Source organism: Eschrichtius robustus, chromosome 4 (assembly GCF_028021215.1).
Source record: "Eschrichtius robustus isolate mEscRob2 chromosome 4, mEscRob2.pri, whole genome shotgun sequence".
NCBI lineage: Eukaryota > Metazoa > Chordata > Mammalia > Artiodactyla > Eschrichtiidae > Eschrichtius > Eschrichtius robustus.
The window spans coordinates 7,581,576-7,597,257 of NC_090827.1; the positions used below are offsets into that span (position 1 = coordinate 7,581,576).

At 37.8% G+C, this 15,682-nt stretch overlaps 1 protein-coding gene across 1 annotated transcript in view; it reads right to left on the reverse strand.

The window, feature by feature from the left end:
• MARCHF1 (membrane associated ring-CH-type finger 1) overlaps window positions 1-15,682 on the reverse strand; it is a 472,347-nt gene that overhangs the window by 317,350 nt on the left and 139,315 nt on the right. The window contains exon 2 of the mRNA XM_068542410.1: window positions 14,876-15,024. Within this exon, the coding sequence (XP_068398511.1) occupies window positions 14,876-14,986 (111 nt within the window). The 5' untranslated portion in view covers window positions 14,987-15,024. The remainder of the gene's footprint in view (window positions 1-14,875; window positions 15,025-15,682) is intronic.

A 15,682-nucleotide genomic window follows, 5' to 3' on the forward strand; every position in this document is an offset into this window, starting at 1 on the left:
ACTCTGTCAACTCAGTAATAAAAAAGACAATTGAGGGCCTTCCCTGGTGGCGCAGTGGTTGAGAATCTTCCTGCCAATGCAGGGGACACGGGTTCGAGCCCTGGTCTGGGAAGATCCCACATGCCGCGGAGCAACTAGGCCCGTGAGCCACGATTACTGAGCCTGCGCGTCTGGAGCCCGTGCTCCGCAACAAGAGAGGCCGCGATAGTGAGAGGCCCGCGCACCGCGATGAAGAGTGGCCCCCGCTTGCCGCAACTGGAGAGAGCCCTCGCACAGAAACGAAGACCCAACACAGCCAAAAATAATTTTTAAAAAAAGACAATTGAAAAGACATTTCTTGAAAGACGACACACGGGTGACTAACAAATATATGGATAGATGCTCGGCATCACTAGTGAGCAAATTAAAAATCAAAATCATGACCACATCACACCCACTACGATGGGTACAATCAGAAATACAGACAATACAAGTGCCGGAGAGAACGTAGAGAAATTGAAACCCTCGTATATTCCTGGTGAAAATTTAAAATGGTGCAGTCACAATGAAAATCATGTTGGCAGTTCCTTAAATTGTGAAAGAAAGAGTTACCATATGACCAATTGATTCGACCTGCATCTAACCAAGAAAATGAAAATATATGTTCATATAAATACTTGTACATGAATGTTCATAACAACATGACTCACAATAGCCAAGAAGTGGAAATAACCCAAATCGGCTGATGAATGGATAACAAAATGTGGTGTATTTGTACAATGGAATACTATTTGGCAATAAAAAGGAATGAAGAACTGATACACGCTACAGCACGGACAATACTCAAAAACATTACAGGAAGTAAAAGAAGTCAGTCACAAAAGATCACATAGTGTACAATTCTATTTATATGAGATATCCGGAATAGACAAATCTATAGAGTCTAAGTAGATTAGTAGCTGCCAAGGCGTGGGGGCTGGAGGGAGGGCTGCTGAGTGACTACTGATGGGTACAAGTTTCTTTGGGGGATGCTAGAAATGTTCTAAAATTAGATTATACTGATGGCTGCACAACTCCGTAAATATACTAAAAACCACTGAACTGTGCATTTTAAATGGGTTGACTTAATGGTATTTAAAATATATCTCAATAGAGATATTAAGAAAAAGTAAAATTGACAAAGTATAAAATTTGTTCTTTGGAAAATACTGGTCAAAACTGGCAAGAAATATCATGATAAAAAGAGATTAGCCCCAAATACCAGTATCAGAAAGAAAAGATGATGTTATAGATCCTGTAAGTGTTAAAAAAAAAATGACCAATTTTACACTAATAAATTTCAGAATCTACTATCAAGTGGATGAAATTACCATATTTCTAGGAAAACATGACTTATCAAAACTGAAACAGAAAGGAGATAAATTCTGCTTTCTGCTTTTCTGAAATTTGTTGAAATCTCTTTTTGCTGTATGGATTTATTCCTTTTTGTATTTTTATATATTCCTTCTTTGGGATCTCAGGAAGAAAAGGGGATGAATCACTACCCTGAAAGGGAAACAGACATTTGAGAAGAAAGGCAAGTATTTTTATTTTTAAAGAAAAGTAGGTGATTTGAGAGAGACACATTTAATCTAATAAGAAAACATCACTTGATTCCTTTTAAATCAGAAAGTAGATCATTTTTTAAAATAAATTTGTAAATAGTTTTATAAGAAGCAAACTTATTTTTAACCTCTGCTCTGCATTTACTTGTGTGCCCTAAATCAATGTATTATAGTAATGCAAAGATAAGCATACACTGCATAAAGACTGAGTAAAAGAACATGTTTTCTTAAATGTCTTTCACTAAGTGTAAATATGTCTCTGTAAAAGAATTAATACAAACCAGTGGCAGTGGAGCTAATCCTAAGACTTTTCAGAAAATATAGTGAATAATGTGGTTCTGGGCTTTGATAAAACACTATGCATACGACTGCACTAATTTTTGAGTTTATTCTTGCATAGTGAGAGGCAGTAACAAATTGGCAATGTTACTCTCAATGAACAGTGCTGCTTTATCTAATTTCCATAGGTGAAATTACTCAACCCATGAAAACAAGACAACACATTTTTGTTTGCTGTCTCATTGCGACATGTGTAATAGCATTTGGTTGGTGTGACATTGTGTCTGTGAAAGTTGACAGTTGGTAACTGCAATGTGAAAGCTATTTCATTTTTATCTTCAAAGAATTACTGGATTGTTAAATTAAACTTTATTCCTGTAGGATGTACCAGACACATAGAAACCAGGTGTGTAAGTTCCCATATCTGCATTTGAGTTGCTGGTTTCCTAATGTGGGATCACAGGGCTGTACCCATGGATTATTTCACCTAATAATACAGTTGACAATTACTGTGGTGATATAAAAATATTTTAACAGACCATCAACTAAAAGGTTGCTTTGGCTTTTAACCTAAAGGACTCGCTTCCTATGTAGAACAGATAATTTGCTGGATGATATTGCGCTAAATAGTTAAAACGAATTAAGCCTACACAGGAGAATCTATGAAATAACCTTATCCCTTCCTCCAGAAATGTCATTGATAATTATTAGAACATGAGGATAATCAACCAGTGATTTCAAATATAGATCCAACATGTATGCTTCTTACCTCCAAATTCGTTTTAAACACTATTTAAAACTGCTTTGCATTTGCACTTTAACATTTATTAGGTGCAAAGAAAAAACTCAGAAGAGATTACCACTCCTATAAAAATGCACTAAATTGAGCTATTTTAGATGCTGACGAATCCCCTTGGGCAAGATATTTAGTCAAAACCTAAGTTTTTTTATCTGTGAAATGGGGACTATAAGGGCTGTTTTGCTAATTAAAAAAAATATATTATATATAATATAAAATATAATCATACACTGCTTAGAGAATACTATTATATACATACAATATATGTATATAAAATATATATTTATGTATATATGTACATAAAATGTGTTCAAAGTGTGCAACAAATTCAGAGTTAAATGTGAATCTGAATTAAGCTTATTTCTAATAAAGTCAGTGTTTTTATCTTTTCCTGAGCATATTCTTTGCAGCATAGAAAAGTGTAATAGAGCATGGATTCTAGAATAAGATTTGCTAGCAAAATAAACTTGGGCAAGTTACCTCTTTCCTCTGCTGTAGTAAGGATTAAATGGGTTGTTAAAATGTCGGGTGCTCAGAACTAAGCCTGGTACACAGTATGTATTCAACAAACATTAGCTTTTATTGTATTGTTTTCCCACCATGTGCTTTGCCAAGTGAGCAAATACAAGTACATTTACATGTCCTTGTTTCCTTCCCAAAGGATGTGTTTTGACACACAGCTTCTCTTCACTAGGAAGTCTCACTGTTCTCTCAAAGGAACTTACCTTCATGGGGCCACCGAATTATTACAGTCTGTATATATAAGATAACACGTTGGATATTAAGGCTGAATAAAATATACAAAAATATTTAGTTAACTCCACTACCTATAGAAAGTGTTACAGCAGGTAGGTAGCTAGATATGAGCAGAAAAAGGGGGACAGGGGCCAGGTGGCAGGAAACCACATATCTTGTAAACAGCGGGGGTCCATGGACAAAGAAAAGCAGGAACCTTCAGATTGAAAGGAAACCATGCATGTTGGGGTAATAAGTGTCCCAGAGACAAAGAAAGGTGAGGAAAGGCAGGACTCTCCTGCGTCTGAATGTAACCTGTTGCTCATTATGCTCTCATTACAATAAAATTAGCCTTGCAGATAAGAAGTACCCATCATGCACCGACACCATGACACTTCTGATCTAAGCTAAATAAGGGCAAAAATCCCTCCTCCCCTCGGGAAGGTGGAGCTGGGATCAAAATCAGGGAATACGACCCCCAAACTCCTTCTCCCAAATGAACGTTCTGCCCCCTCATTTCTACGCCCTGCAAAACCGGGCTGCCAAAGAAACCCAGGGCAGCTCCCCGCCTGTCTGCCCACTCTCCCTCTGACAGCATATTCTTGCTTAAATAAATCCTCACTTTACTTTCCTAACCTCCCTGTCTCGCTTCTGAATTCTTTCTGTGAGGAGACAAGAACCTTACACTCACCAGGAACAAAAGTACAGTCTTGTGTTAGGTCAAGTGTATTTCTCTAACTCAATTCCTGAAGATGATTCTGCTTACTAACTACACAAAATAGATAATATGTCTTTAAAAGTAAACAAAATTCAGGAGTTTAATTTTCACATGACAAATGGTTTACACAGGGTCATGGAATGCCCCTTCTCATCCCTCCTTACCACCATCCTCTTCATATCTCCAACTCTCAGTGTCTACGGGGAACTTGAACTCCCACAGCTGGACCAGCGTCACCTAAGGGGTCTTCTAACGCCTTATGTTTACTCCCTGTCCTATCCTACCTTTGACTGACTCATTTATTTGTTTTTCTTCCCTAGATTCTTGAGGATAAGGACTGTCTTTTTTTTTCAGTACTGTATATTTATTGCATAGTGCAGGGCTTCACACAAAGCTAACTATCAATACAGAGTAGTTAAATGAATAAATGAAGACACGTTATAAGCTGGGTGGTAACTGTGATTCAGATAGCTCTGAATCACTCAATTTCCCCCAAGACTTACTTACCCCTATTTTGTTCCATGACAACAGACAGCTCTGGAGTCCCAAACTGAAACTGAACAATGGACAGCCCTGGGTGTCAAATAATTCATTCATCAGGCCTTTCAATGACCGTAGTGATGAACTAGTAGGGTAGTTGCTCTAGGTTAAGCATCATTATATTAAATGATGTGACTATCAAATATTTCAATGAACAAAATACACTCTATGAAGTAGCACAGAACTCTGGATTCCTGTTCTGCCACTTTTCTAATCTTCCTGCATCTTCATTTCTCTGTAGGAGTCATCAGAACAGCAGTACTTGCTTTCAGGGTTACCAGGACATTTTGAGATACACATCTAAACTCGTCAGCATAGAACAGGCATTAAAAGTACTCTTACTATGTTATTGGTAATTGTGTTTTGAGATATAAATGTATCTGAGATATAAATGAACTCTATCCTATTTGAGTAAGAAGATTGTTGCACAGAAATAGCTTGGATTCTTCAGGACCACTCTGACATGTTCCACTTATTTCCAGGTACAATTTTTAATTCTGAGGCCAAAACAAGCTGACTTGACAAATATCACATCAATGTGTCCTGCCTGGTCCCTTGCTATAAAACATGACGACACTCCCACAAAAACCAACACAAAGAAGACAACTTGCTGTCTGTATCACTTGTGAGTGGAGAGAAAGAAGGCACCTCAACTCCACACTCGTCTATCTGGGTACACACAAAAATGACCATTGGGTCTCAGATAATTAAATCAGTATATTGGAAAATCAGTACGTTCTAAATACTATACAGACAGTAGAATTAAACAACCATTGAGAATTAAACACTTTTTTGAGGAGCTCACAATTTAATTTATATCTAAATGAAACAGAAAGACATGACACGTTTTGACAAAGAACAGCTCTGAATCTGATCTCGTGACTTACTCTGTAGAGGAAAAGATCTCTTCCTCTGAGAAGCATTTTCAGATCAATCATTACTATTGTGAATAATCATGTTTTGACATTGTTCAGTAACTATACAATTAAAGTTAATGCATTACTTTAAGCTGCACGGCGAATGTAACCTTTCTTTGTGATGTGATGTTTGAGGCACCAGTCTCCCCCCTCTGCATTCTTCAGTTCAATCTGTTTCCATAAAAACCACTGGGATATATTTTTAATGATTTACTTCCTTACAAAAATCAAAGATTTTGAAAGGCATAATGTCTTTTATGCCATTTCCCTCCTTTGTTTTTTATAGTTATTCTAATAAAAATTTAGATTTCATTCACTATTGCCTTTGGCAGTACTTAGTAAAGGCTTTGTAATAGCAATTAAATGCAATAACTGATAAACGATCAAATAAGAAAGAATCCAAGGGAGGAAGAAAATGAGGTTAAAAAAACCTTGCAAACTCTGTCTGCCCTGACTTATTTATTTTCAGAATGTGTACAGGCCATCACACAATGAGAAGCTGGCCCACTTGCTCAGAGACTGAAAGAAATAAGGGTGAACCTATTGAAAATAAGTCAATATGTTTAATGAGAAATTTAATATACTCAATCTCCTCTTTTTATTTACCATTTATTTGGTTTCTAAGAGAGGTTATGTTTGTGGGGCAATACCAGTCCATTTGCTGTAGGCAGATATATGATTTCCTTCAGCCTGATAAGACTAAAAATAGACTAAGGGGATAATTGGAAAGAAAGAGAGTAAGGAAGATGACTCTGGTAAACCGTAATCGGTAAATGTGTTTTCTTAATAAAGACACATTTACATTTCATTGTCTCATGCACTGGGGAAGCTATCTGCAATATTTTAAATTCTTACCAAAGGGGAGCCTTATTCCAACGGAATGTAGTTTTTATAATCATGATTTCAGTTTCTAAAACTTTATGTATTTTTGTCATAGAAACTATCTCAGAATTGTTTGATCTTTCAGACTAGTTTTTCCATATTTTAAGGCATAGGCATTTCTAATAAGAAGGGATTTAATATGAGATATCGTACTTAATAGAATTTTGTAAACAAAAAATAATTTCGCTTTCTCTCAGTTCATGCTGTCTGCTCAAGCTGTTTATCCATTCTACAAATTTTATTAAGTTCCTATTCTGTTCCAAACACCAGGGATATAGAGGTAAATAGGACAGATCTTCCCTTTTCATCCTATATCCTAGTGTAGAAAACAGAAAATAAACCAACATGCATTCATATTTATGTAACTATTTTCAGATTAGGATGAATCTATTAAAAAGAAAAAAGAAAATCAGAATTGGTGTAGAGAGGGAATGGGTGAGGCACAGTTGGATGAAAATCAGGAGTAGCTCCAGTCAAAGTTGCTATGGTAGATGTGCCAAGTCTTGAAGGAAGAAGCTAGCCATGCAAGGATCTAGGAAAAGAAGCTTTTTGGCATATAATCTAGATCTATTAGGAATACACATATACTCCCTGTTCCCATCTCCTTCCTTTGCGTAATAAACATCATCTCCATATTACTAATTTATGAAGCAGATTCCTTTTTCCCTCAGTTTTATTTGTTACCATTCTTGCATAAAGATAGTTGACTTGGATCAAATATTATGGTCATTGATCAAAAGGATGTATTTCTTCACTCCAATCTAATGATTAAATATTATATATTACATTCAATACACCATACTCTAATCGATTCAAACAACACCATTGCTGAAAGTTACGCATAGAAGGCAAATAATTTAAAACATTTTGTTTATTTTGAACACAAAATACTTCAACCTACTAGACTTGGATAATATGGCTATTTCCAGCAGCAAATGATATCAACATTACAAATCCTGGCATAGACTAAGGAAAAAGATGTTATATCCATCTGTCTATAGCAAAAGCTCTACCTGACTTTCTTTTATGTTTTCATCTAATTTTGCTCTTTTGTGATATTATCGTTCTTTGAAATGGTAGGATCACTTGTAATTAATTAAAGTTACATAAATTCTAGGCATGCATTCATTTTCTGTATGATATCCAGCCATTGTTCACTAGATCATAAAGAATGGGATCCCAGATGAAGAAGTCTCAAGTTCAGGGGCTGATTTCATCTATATTACACAAATGTCCAAGTGGGCTGGTTTAATATAAACCAAAGAAAATACTAGTAAAGTCTATGAGCAACAATAACAACAAAAAAGCTGATGATGGTACGGCTTTTCAATTAAAACATACAAAAAGAAGTAAAAATAAAAGTGCATCATTTTAATTTCTGATTTTTTCGTAAGCTTAATAACTATGGAACTTTAACCTTCAACACAACTGTTCTATTTTGAAAATAACCTTATTTTGAAAATAAGGTTATGCCGTAATTAAGCATGAATCTTTTTAGCTGCTTGTTTCATTAATAAATACTTATCAGGCTATGTAAGGAGGTACTTAGTCGTCCAGTAGCTGAAAATTTGATTTCTAAAATGTGTATTATTAAGTTATATTATTCCTAGAAAGAGTTTATAGCAAGCTGGAAAAATCTTGGGATTTAAAATTAGACAGAAATCAGAATCACAAATTCTGATTTGCCACCGGGGTGAATTACTTCACCTTTTTGAGTTACACTATTTTCACTTACATTATGCCAAAAACACTATCAACTTCTCATAATGGGTGTGGTATATAAATAACCTGGAAATTAGAAGTCCTGGGTCCTTATGATTTGGAGTGAATTACTTAACCTCTTAACAGCATCTCCGCTTCATTATTATGTATTTGAATAATTAAATTGTATTGTGTACATTTCAGCAATGGTCCCCAACCTTTTTGGCACCCGGGACCGGTTTCGTGGAAGGCAATTTTTCCACACACCAGGCGGTGGGATGGTTTGGGGATGATTCAAGTGCATTGATTTATTATGGTCTCTGGGCAGTCAAACCTCTCTGCTAATCATAATGTGTATCTGCAGTCCCTCCCCAGCGCTAGCCTCACCTCAGATCATCAGGCATTAGATTCTCATAAGGAGCGCGCAACCTCGATCCCTCGCATGCGCAGTTCACAGCAGGGTTCGCGTTCCTATGAGAATCTAATGCTGCCGCTGATCTGACAGGTGGCAGAGCTCAAGCGGTAATGCAAGCAATGGGGAGCAGCTGTAAATACAGCAGTAATGCAAGCAATGGGGAGCAGCTGTAAATACAGATGAAGCTTCGCTTGCTTGCCCTCCGCTCACCTCCTGCTATGCGGTCTGGTTCCTAATAGGCCATCGACCGGTACCGGTCCGTGGCCCGGAGGTTGGGGACCCCTGCATTTCAGTATGGTTGTGAGAAACAATGACACAATGGACATAAAGACTGCTTGAAAACTGTAAAGCTTTATAAATATATGTCTTATTACAAATAATTATATACATATATGTGTATATATATATATATGAAATATACTTCTCCTTGAAAGCTTCCTTATCTAGTATCTTCAGTCTTTTCTAGAGCAGCAAGTACCTCATCCCAGACCATGGACACAGAAGCTTGGAAAATGTGTCCTGAGCTGACGCATACATGATTGAAAGTGGCAAATCACCCCATCTAACACAGAGTGACACTTTGTTCTTCTTTTCTACCTAACCATAGTCTATTTATAGCCTTAAAGAACCATCACTGATTAGAGGAAAGTAATTTTTTCTGGAGTCATTGATGACTACCTAAAATGACATTTTTGGATCTCCCTATTTTGACTTCCGTAGATTTTTTTAAAACTCCATTCCTCATAAAATCTCTCACCGTCTTATTTCTATTTCTTATGATATCCTTTGCTCTCATTTTGAATTTAATGTTGAACTCTGATTTGATTCAAGAAATTGCTTAAGGGTATAGTCAATATAAGGTATTTTTTTGTTTTCTTTTTAACATGTAAACTTGTGTTACAATAAATTTGAAAGGTTTCTTCCCTGCCTGTCATACAAAGGGCTCCCTCACCCCATAGGTTAAAACTATGAAGATGGTTGCTTAATAAGTATCTCTCAAACCCTTCAATGTTCTCACTCAACTTAAGGGATTTTAGGCTAAGTAAGCACTTTATGAATTTAAAAAGCAGATAGTTTGAACTGCATTATAGATGAAAAAAAGTGCTATTTTTTTTTCAATTAGGTCAGTTATTGAGGATGCAATGGTGATACTGGCCATATTTATATGTCAGTCAATGCAGAGCAGAGAGTAATCTAACAGACACATGTAATCAAGAGAGTATAAAGAAAAGGCCCTATTTGTTTTTAGGTCACACACTGTAATGTATTATTATCTCCTTTACAATCTTTGTGTTTAACCAAATGTATACCATTCAAATAATGACTTTTTCCCCCAACCTGAGAGACAGGAGAGCAGCCCTCTGGTTTTAGACTGCTTGGACTGTTGGAATCTCAGCTTCACCAGTCCTAAGACCTAAGTCACTTTCAGCAGGTTTTACATTTCCCTATTATAACTCAGTTTCTTTATCCACAAAATAGGGATACTAATCATGCCTATCTCATCGGATCCTTGTAGTATTACAAATGGGAATGTGTGTGAAATGCTTAGAAAAGCTCCTGGCAAATACTCATCATCCACAACCTCCTCAACCTCCTTTTTCTCCTCCTCCCCCCCCAATCCTTATCATCACTAGATGGGGTATGATTTGTACAGAAAAGCCTCAAATGCTCTGGGTGACAGCAGAGAGTAATAGAGTTAAAGCCTGGGGATATAAAATGGAACGGCAGGTACAAAACTGCTAGCACTCAAAGAATGAACGCATTTGTGGTAGAGGCTGGCCAAATGCTCTCAATTTCCCTATTCTGGTCATATAGGAAGACCTTATTTCCCATCATTCTGACAGATACACTGGGGTATGCCATTGGTTCCACCCAACGGCATCAGGGGAGTGATGCTTAGCACTTCCAAACCTAAACTGATACCTACACAGTCACCCATTCAGACGTCACCCCTTATCTGATAAACTCACTACTAGCAGGCCTGTGTTTAAGACAGCAGCCCTGGGAGATGCGAGCAGCAGAGATCTCTGCATTCACTGTCTGAGGATCAAACGTCCTGGATCAGACTGAGCCATGAGTGAAAACAAACCTTTATGATGTTAAGCCTATGAAATTTCTGAGTTCGTTAAAGCTTCCATTCTTAATTTTCCATACTGATTACTAAGCTAACATCACTCAGCCCTAAATCCGTTCTCCTGTACTCTACGCCGAGATGCTGGAGCTGGGAGCCTTCAAACCAGATGTCTCCTTTGACATTTACTTCTTGGTCAGGCTCTGCCAATGCTAGTGCTAAAAGAAACCAGAAGACAAGAGCAGAGAGAGGGCTCCGTTTCTGTTAGTGTTATCCCACAAGACTTAAGTCGGCAGTGGAAGGTGGGTCCAGTTTCTAAGTTTTTTTCACACTCCCTGAACTACCTTTATTGCACCAGCCCCTTCCCCCCACTTGAATATATAAGGATTGAGAAGTGCATCCCCTTCAGGGGTCTGCGTCCTAGATCTTCAGGGCCCTTCCTCTGAGCTCCAAGGTTCCTGCATCAGATGAGAAGCACCCCTCCTCAGAGTCGGGGTGCAGTTCTGAGGGGTCCCTCCATCAACCTTTTAGGTTTGAGTAGCTCTAGTCTCCTCCTTGTGTGACTCCTCTGCATGGGTGGTCGCTACTTCTTGCAGCTTCCAAACATGTGTACCTTTCTGACATTTTCAATCTCCCAATAGCAGATTAAATAATTTTTCACATTATATATTCCATTAAAATTGGCTGTTTCTGTTTTCTTGACTATACCCCAACTTCTACAACTATCCAAATACAGAAATCAGCAGCCAAAGTCTGTGCTAGCATAAGAAAAGTCTAAAATATGTGGCATTTGTTTCATGTGTAAGCAACGGGGAGGGGGGAAACTGATTACAAAGGTAGAAAGCTATTTATCTGCATGATGTTTGGGCAAAACTATTGGCAAAATCTCTACTTGAATTAACTCAAGAGGCAGACCCTGGGCCTGCTGGGCTGGCAACACTCAAAATAGATTGAAAAACAGAACTTAATAATGTATGTTAACTGCTATCAGCTACATTCAGCAAGGTGTTACAGGAGAAATGTGAGCTCAGGAACTAAGTGGATTGTGTGAAAGCAGATCTGACCAGGAATAGAGAGAAGCCGAAAGTTTCAAGGTTTGTTGGACCCAATGCCTGGCTTCTTCTAAACCCCAACTTGTAGACCTGCCATTGAAGTGAGTGTTGAGTAACAAAGGTCCAATGAAAAGTTACATTTGAATAAAGTGACTCAAGGCTAATATGATTTTTAGAGCTGACACCGAGTGGACCCTCTCAGTTGAACAAAGCATCTCCGGACAAAGAAGTTAAAGATGTGGTCCTCCTGCCTGTTTTTCAAGATATGATCATCTTGAGATAGAGACATGGAGAACTGGAAATCAAGCGCAACCAAGATAGAACTTTGCTAGGCACACGGACTATCAGGAAGCAAGGAGATCAGAACCCTGGCAGATTTCAGAGGATTGTCGTACTGAAATACCATGATTCCAGCAGTATGAGCCTTGAAATTCTTAAGACTTAAAACAACTCTTGGTTCCATAGTTTTCCCCAAACAGGAAAATAAAATATTTTAAGGCTATACAAGTTTCATTAGGCACTTTAAATGTGGACAAGGAGAATAATAGAAAAGGAAGAACTTCCCAGAGGGCGTATCCAAAGGCTAGAAAAAAGCATGGACAAGGGAGATCTCCCAGGGAGCAGGGTCAAGGCCAATTCAAGGATCCTCCCTGACCTAGAGGTCAGGGAGACTTGACAATGTCTGTCCAGCAGGAATACACCACTGACTTCCATGTACATTTAATTCTTTCTCTTTCCAAATGTGAGTGTTTATTGTGGTTTCCCTTTTCCTACTCTTCTCCTTCATATTGGGTATATATATGTATGTTGGGAGCTGGTTGCAAAATATAAATCATTTATTTATAGGTGATTCACCCTCATCATCATTAGATGAGGACAATGAATAACCAGAGACCATGAATTTGAACTGAATCCAGTGACTGAAAGAATTTTTAGTTACCTCTCTTGGAAAATAATAACCTTCTTAATGAAAGAGTGGAAACATGACATGAATGTTTGGCGACCAGAAGAGTGGACTTTGGCAGAGATGTCCTTATCTGCTTTTCCTGCCCACACGGCTTCCTGATATTCGCCAGCCTCCCTTGCAGTTCAGATGGGGCTATGAGACTAGGTTTTGGCAAATGGAAGGATGTCTACACGTTTCAGGTTGCTCCGTAATAGCTCATGCACAATGGACTGCATAGCCTTTTCCTTTCCTCAGTGACCGAAGAGGCCATGTACTTAAGAAGGCAGCATAAAAAGATGGATGGAGTCTTTGAACAATCAGTTAACCTTTGACAGTGAACCCCCAAGGAGAGCTGCCCCAGACACATGAGCTATGACATAAGGAATATTTTATTTTTCTGAGATTTGGGGGTTAGGTTACAGTGACTGAAGACTATTGCCCTAATACAGTATGCCTTACCTTCAGAAGCCAGCCTTCTAGTAATCCTAGAAGTGACATTTACTAGCTAAGTGACACTGGGAAAGTCACTTAACTTCTCTGGGCCACTACACATTTGTAAAATGAAGCTAATATTAGGTTACCCAAAATTATAAGAGAAAGTCAGGCCAAATGTTTGCTCAAGATTTTTTTAATGGTTTTGATCTATGGTTCTATGAAATAGGAATTAAGCACTAAAGCCACTCTAATGACATCACAGAAGTAATTTTTTTTTTTAATTTTTATTTATTTATTTTTGGCTGTGTTGGGTCTTCGCTTCTGTGCGAGGGCTCTCCCCAGTTGTGGCAAGCGGGGGCCACTCTTCATCGCGGTGCGCGGGCCTCTCACTATTGCGGCCTCTCCCGCTGCGGAGCACAGGCTCCAGACGCGCAGGCTCAGTAGTTATGGCTCGCTCAGTAGTTGTGGCTCACGGGCCCAGTCGCTCCGCGGCATGTGGGATCCTCCCAGACCAGGGCCCAAACCCGTGTCCGCCGCACTGGCAGGCAGACTCTCAACCACTGCGCCACCAGGGAAGCCCAGAAGTAATATTTTTATTTAAAAAATTTTAGTTATTGCATGGTACCTACAAAATCCAGCTTTATGTATAAATATTGTGCAACATGTGTATTTAAATGGTGTTAACTCATGCCAAGCAGTTTTATTGAAAACAGTAATTTACAAAAGAGCATATGAGTTAGATGAAACACTGCAGATAATAATTTCAAAGAATGTATTCCCTAGAACTTTGTCCAATCACATTGCATACTTTCTTCATACCCTCAGCCCTCTCCCTACAGTCTAAGATGATGGAATTAAACAGAATTCCCATTTCTATGTTTTGTCTATTGAAAGCCTCTTCCTTTCGATGGTTTCTCTTGAAATTCACTCAATAATGTTTGCTCAGGACCATTGTTTTTATGTAAAATGATAGAAATTATCAAATAACTCAAAAGTAAAAAAAAAACCTAAAACCTTTGCTTATATTTAATTATATGTTCATCAACTAATAAATCAGGCTAATGAAAGTACGTGTTCTTATAAAATGGTAAAATAGCAATTAAAATACAACTAACATGTCAATTTAAAACTTAGAGATTGAATGGAATTTTCCTTCCTTAAATCAAAATGAAGTATGTTGCAGCCAAAATCTAAACAAAGAACTTATAAAACTCCTTTTGCTAATGAGTTCTCTTTTCCTAATCACTGGGAAATAAAAGCTAGCTGAAGCCGAACATGTAAACTTAAAGCAGAAAACAAAACAAGAACGAGTATGTTATTGATTTGGTCTTCAAATCATTTTAGCAATTAATTCACGACTTTGTATCAAAATTATAATTTTTTGAATCCTATATATTCTAAAAAATGCCTTTAAAAAGGATTCAATGTAGGAAAATACAGAAGGTAGGATTCTGATTTTTCATTATTTTTGGATAACGTTACTTGTTTTGCTCCATTGATGCCATTACCGAAGTGTAGAACGCAAGGTATAAACTTTAAATGTCTCTGTAAGGTCCCTGACATAACGGACGGGCGATGTCCAAAGAAACAGAAAGAAAAAAAGAAATTGTTAATCTGAATTAAACTCTGGATTCTATGAAATTAAGATGTTCTTATTACTACCCGTTGATTAAGCGACGTCTATATGAGCAATATAATACATTGTAAAGCAAAGAACTATTGAGGAAGCCCTCCCCGGCCCCCTCCCCATTCCCTCCGCATCCGTTCGCACAAGCCATCGGAGGTACCACGGCTGCACTCACCAGTGTGGAGGTTTGCGAGGCGTCAGCCCACTCCTCTGAGCCCTCGGGGGTCCGCGTGTTGTTTGGGATCCTGCGAGGGTTACGCGCTATCGCTTCACACCAGCCCAGCATTTTCTCCTTCCTCTTATCCCTTTTCAATTTCTGAAATTCTGAAAATAATTTACATTCCCTGAAACAGGTCACTTGTTTTAGATGTCTGTTTTTGGAAAATGTACATCATTGAAATGAAATAAGCAATTTATTGTAATACCAGTGGAGGCACTTTATTTTAGCCAGGTGTTACAGGGAGGAAAAGAATACGCTGATCATTAATGACCTCAGAACCACAGGCAATGAAAACAGTACACGTCTTACTCAAAGAGCCTAACGTTTTACACCCCGATTTGTGACACTTGTAGATGGTGGGAATTCCTTGCATCAGGTTCTAAGTTATTTTCAAAGATCAGTTTCTAACAAGAAGTTCTTACCTTGAGAGCTAAGAACAGACTCAGTTCCTGATATATCTACATATTTCAATATCTAAAATTTGGCATAGCTTTTCAGCTGAATGTCCTACAGATGCAGAATGAATTGAACACAGGCCAGTGATGAACATTACTCATTCTGGCAGTGGCATGACTATCTCTCTCATAAAATTCTGCCAACTAAAGAACGAGAAATTTTAGTGGAAGCATGGTAAAATTAGTATATGACACCCATCACCAATCTATTAAAATAATAATTTAAAAAATCTCCTTACTATATCATGAATAAAAATATTCCACAACTCTTTCTAGCTTTCCAGAACTTCCCATTTAAGGAATTTTT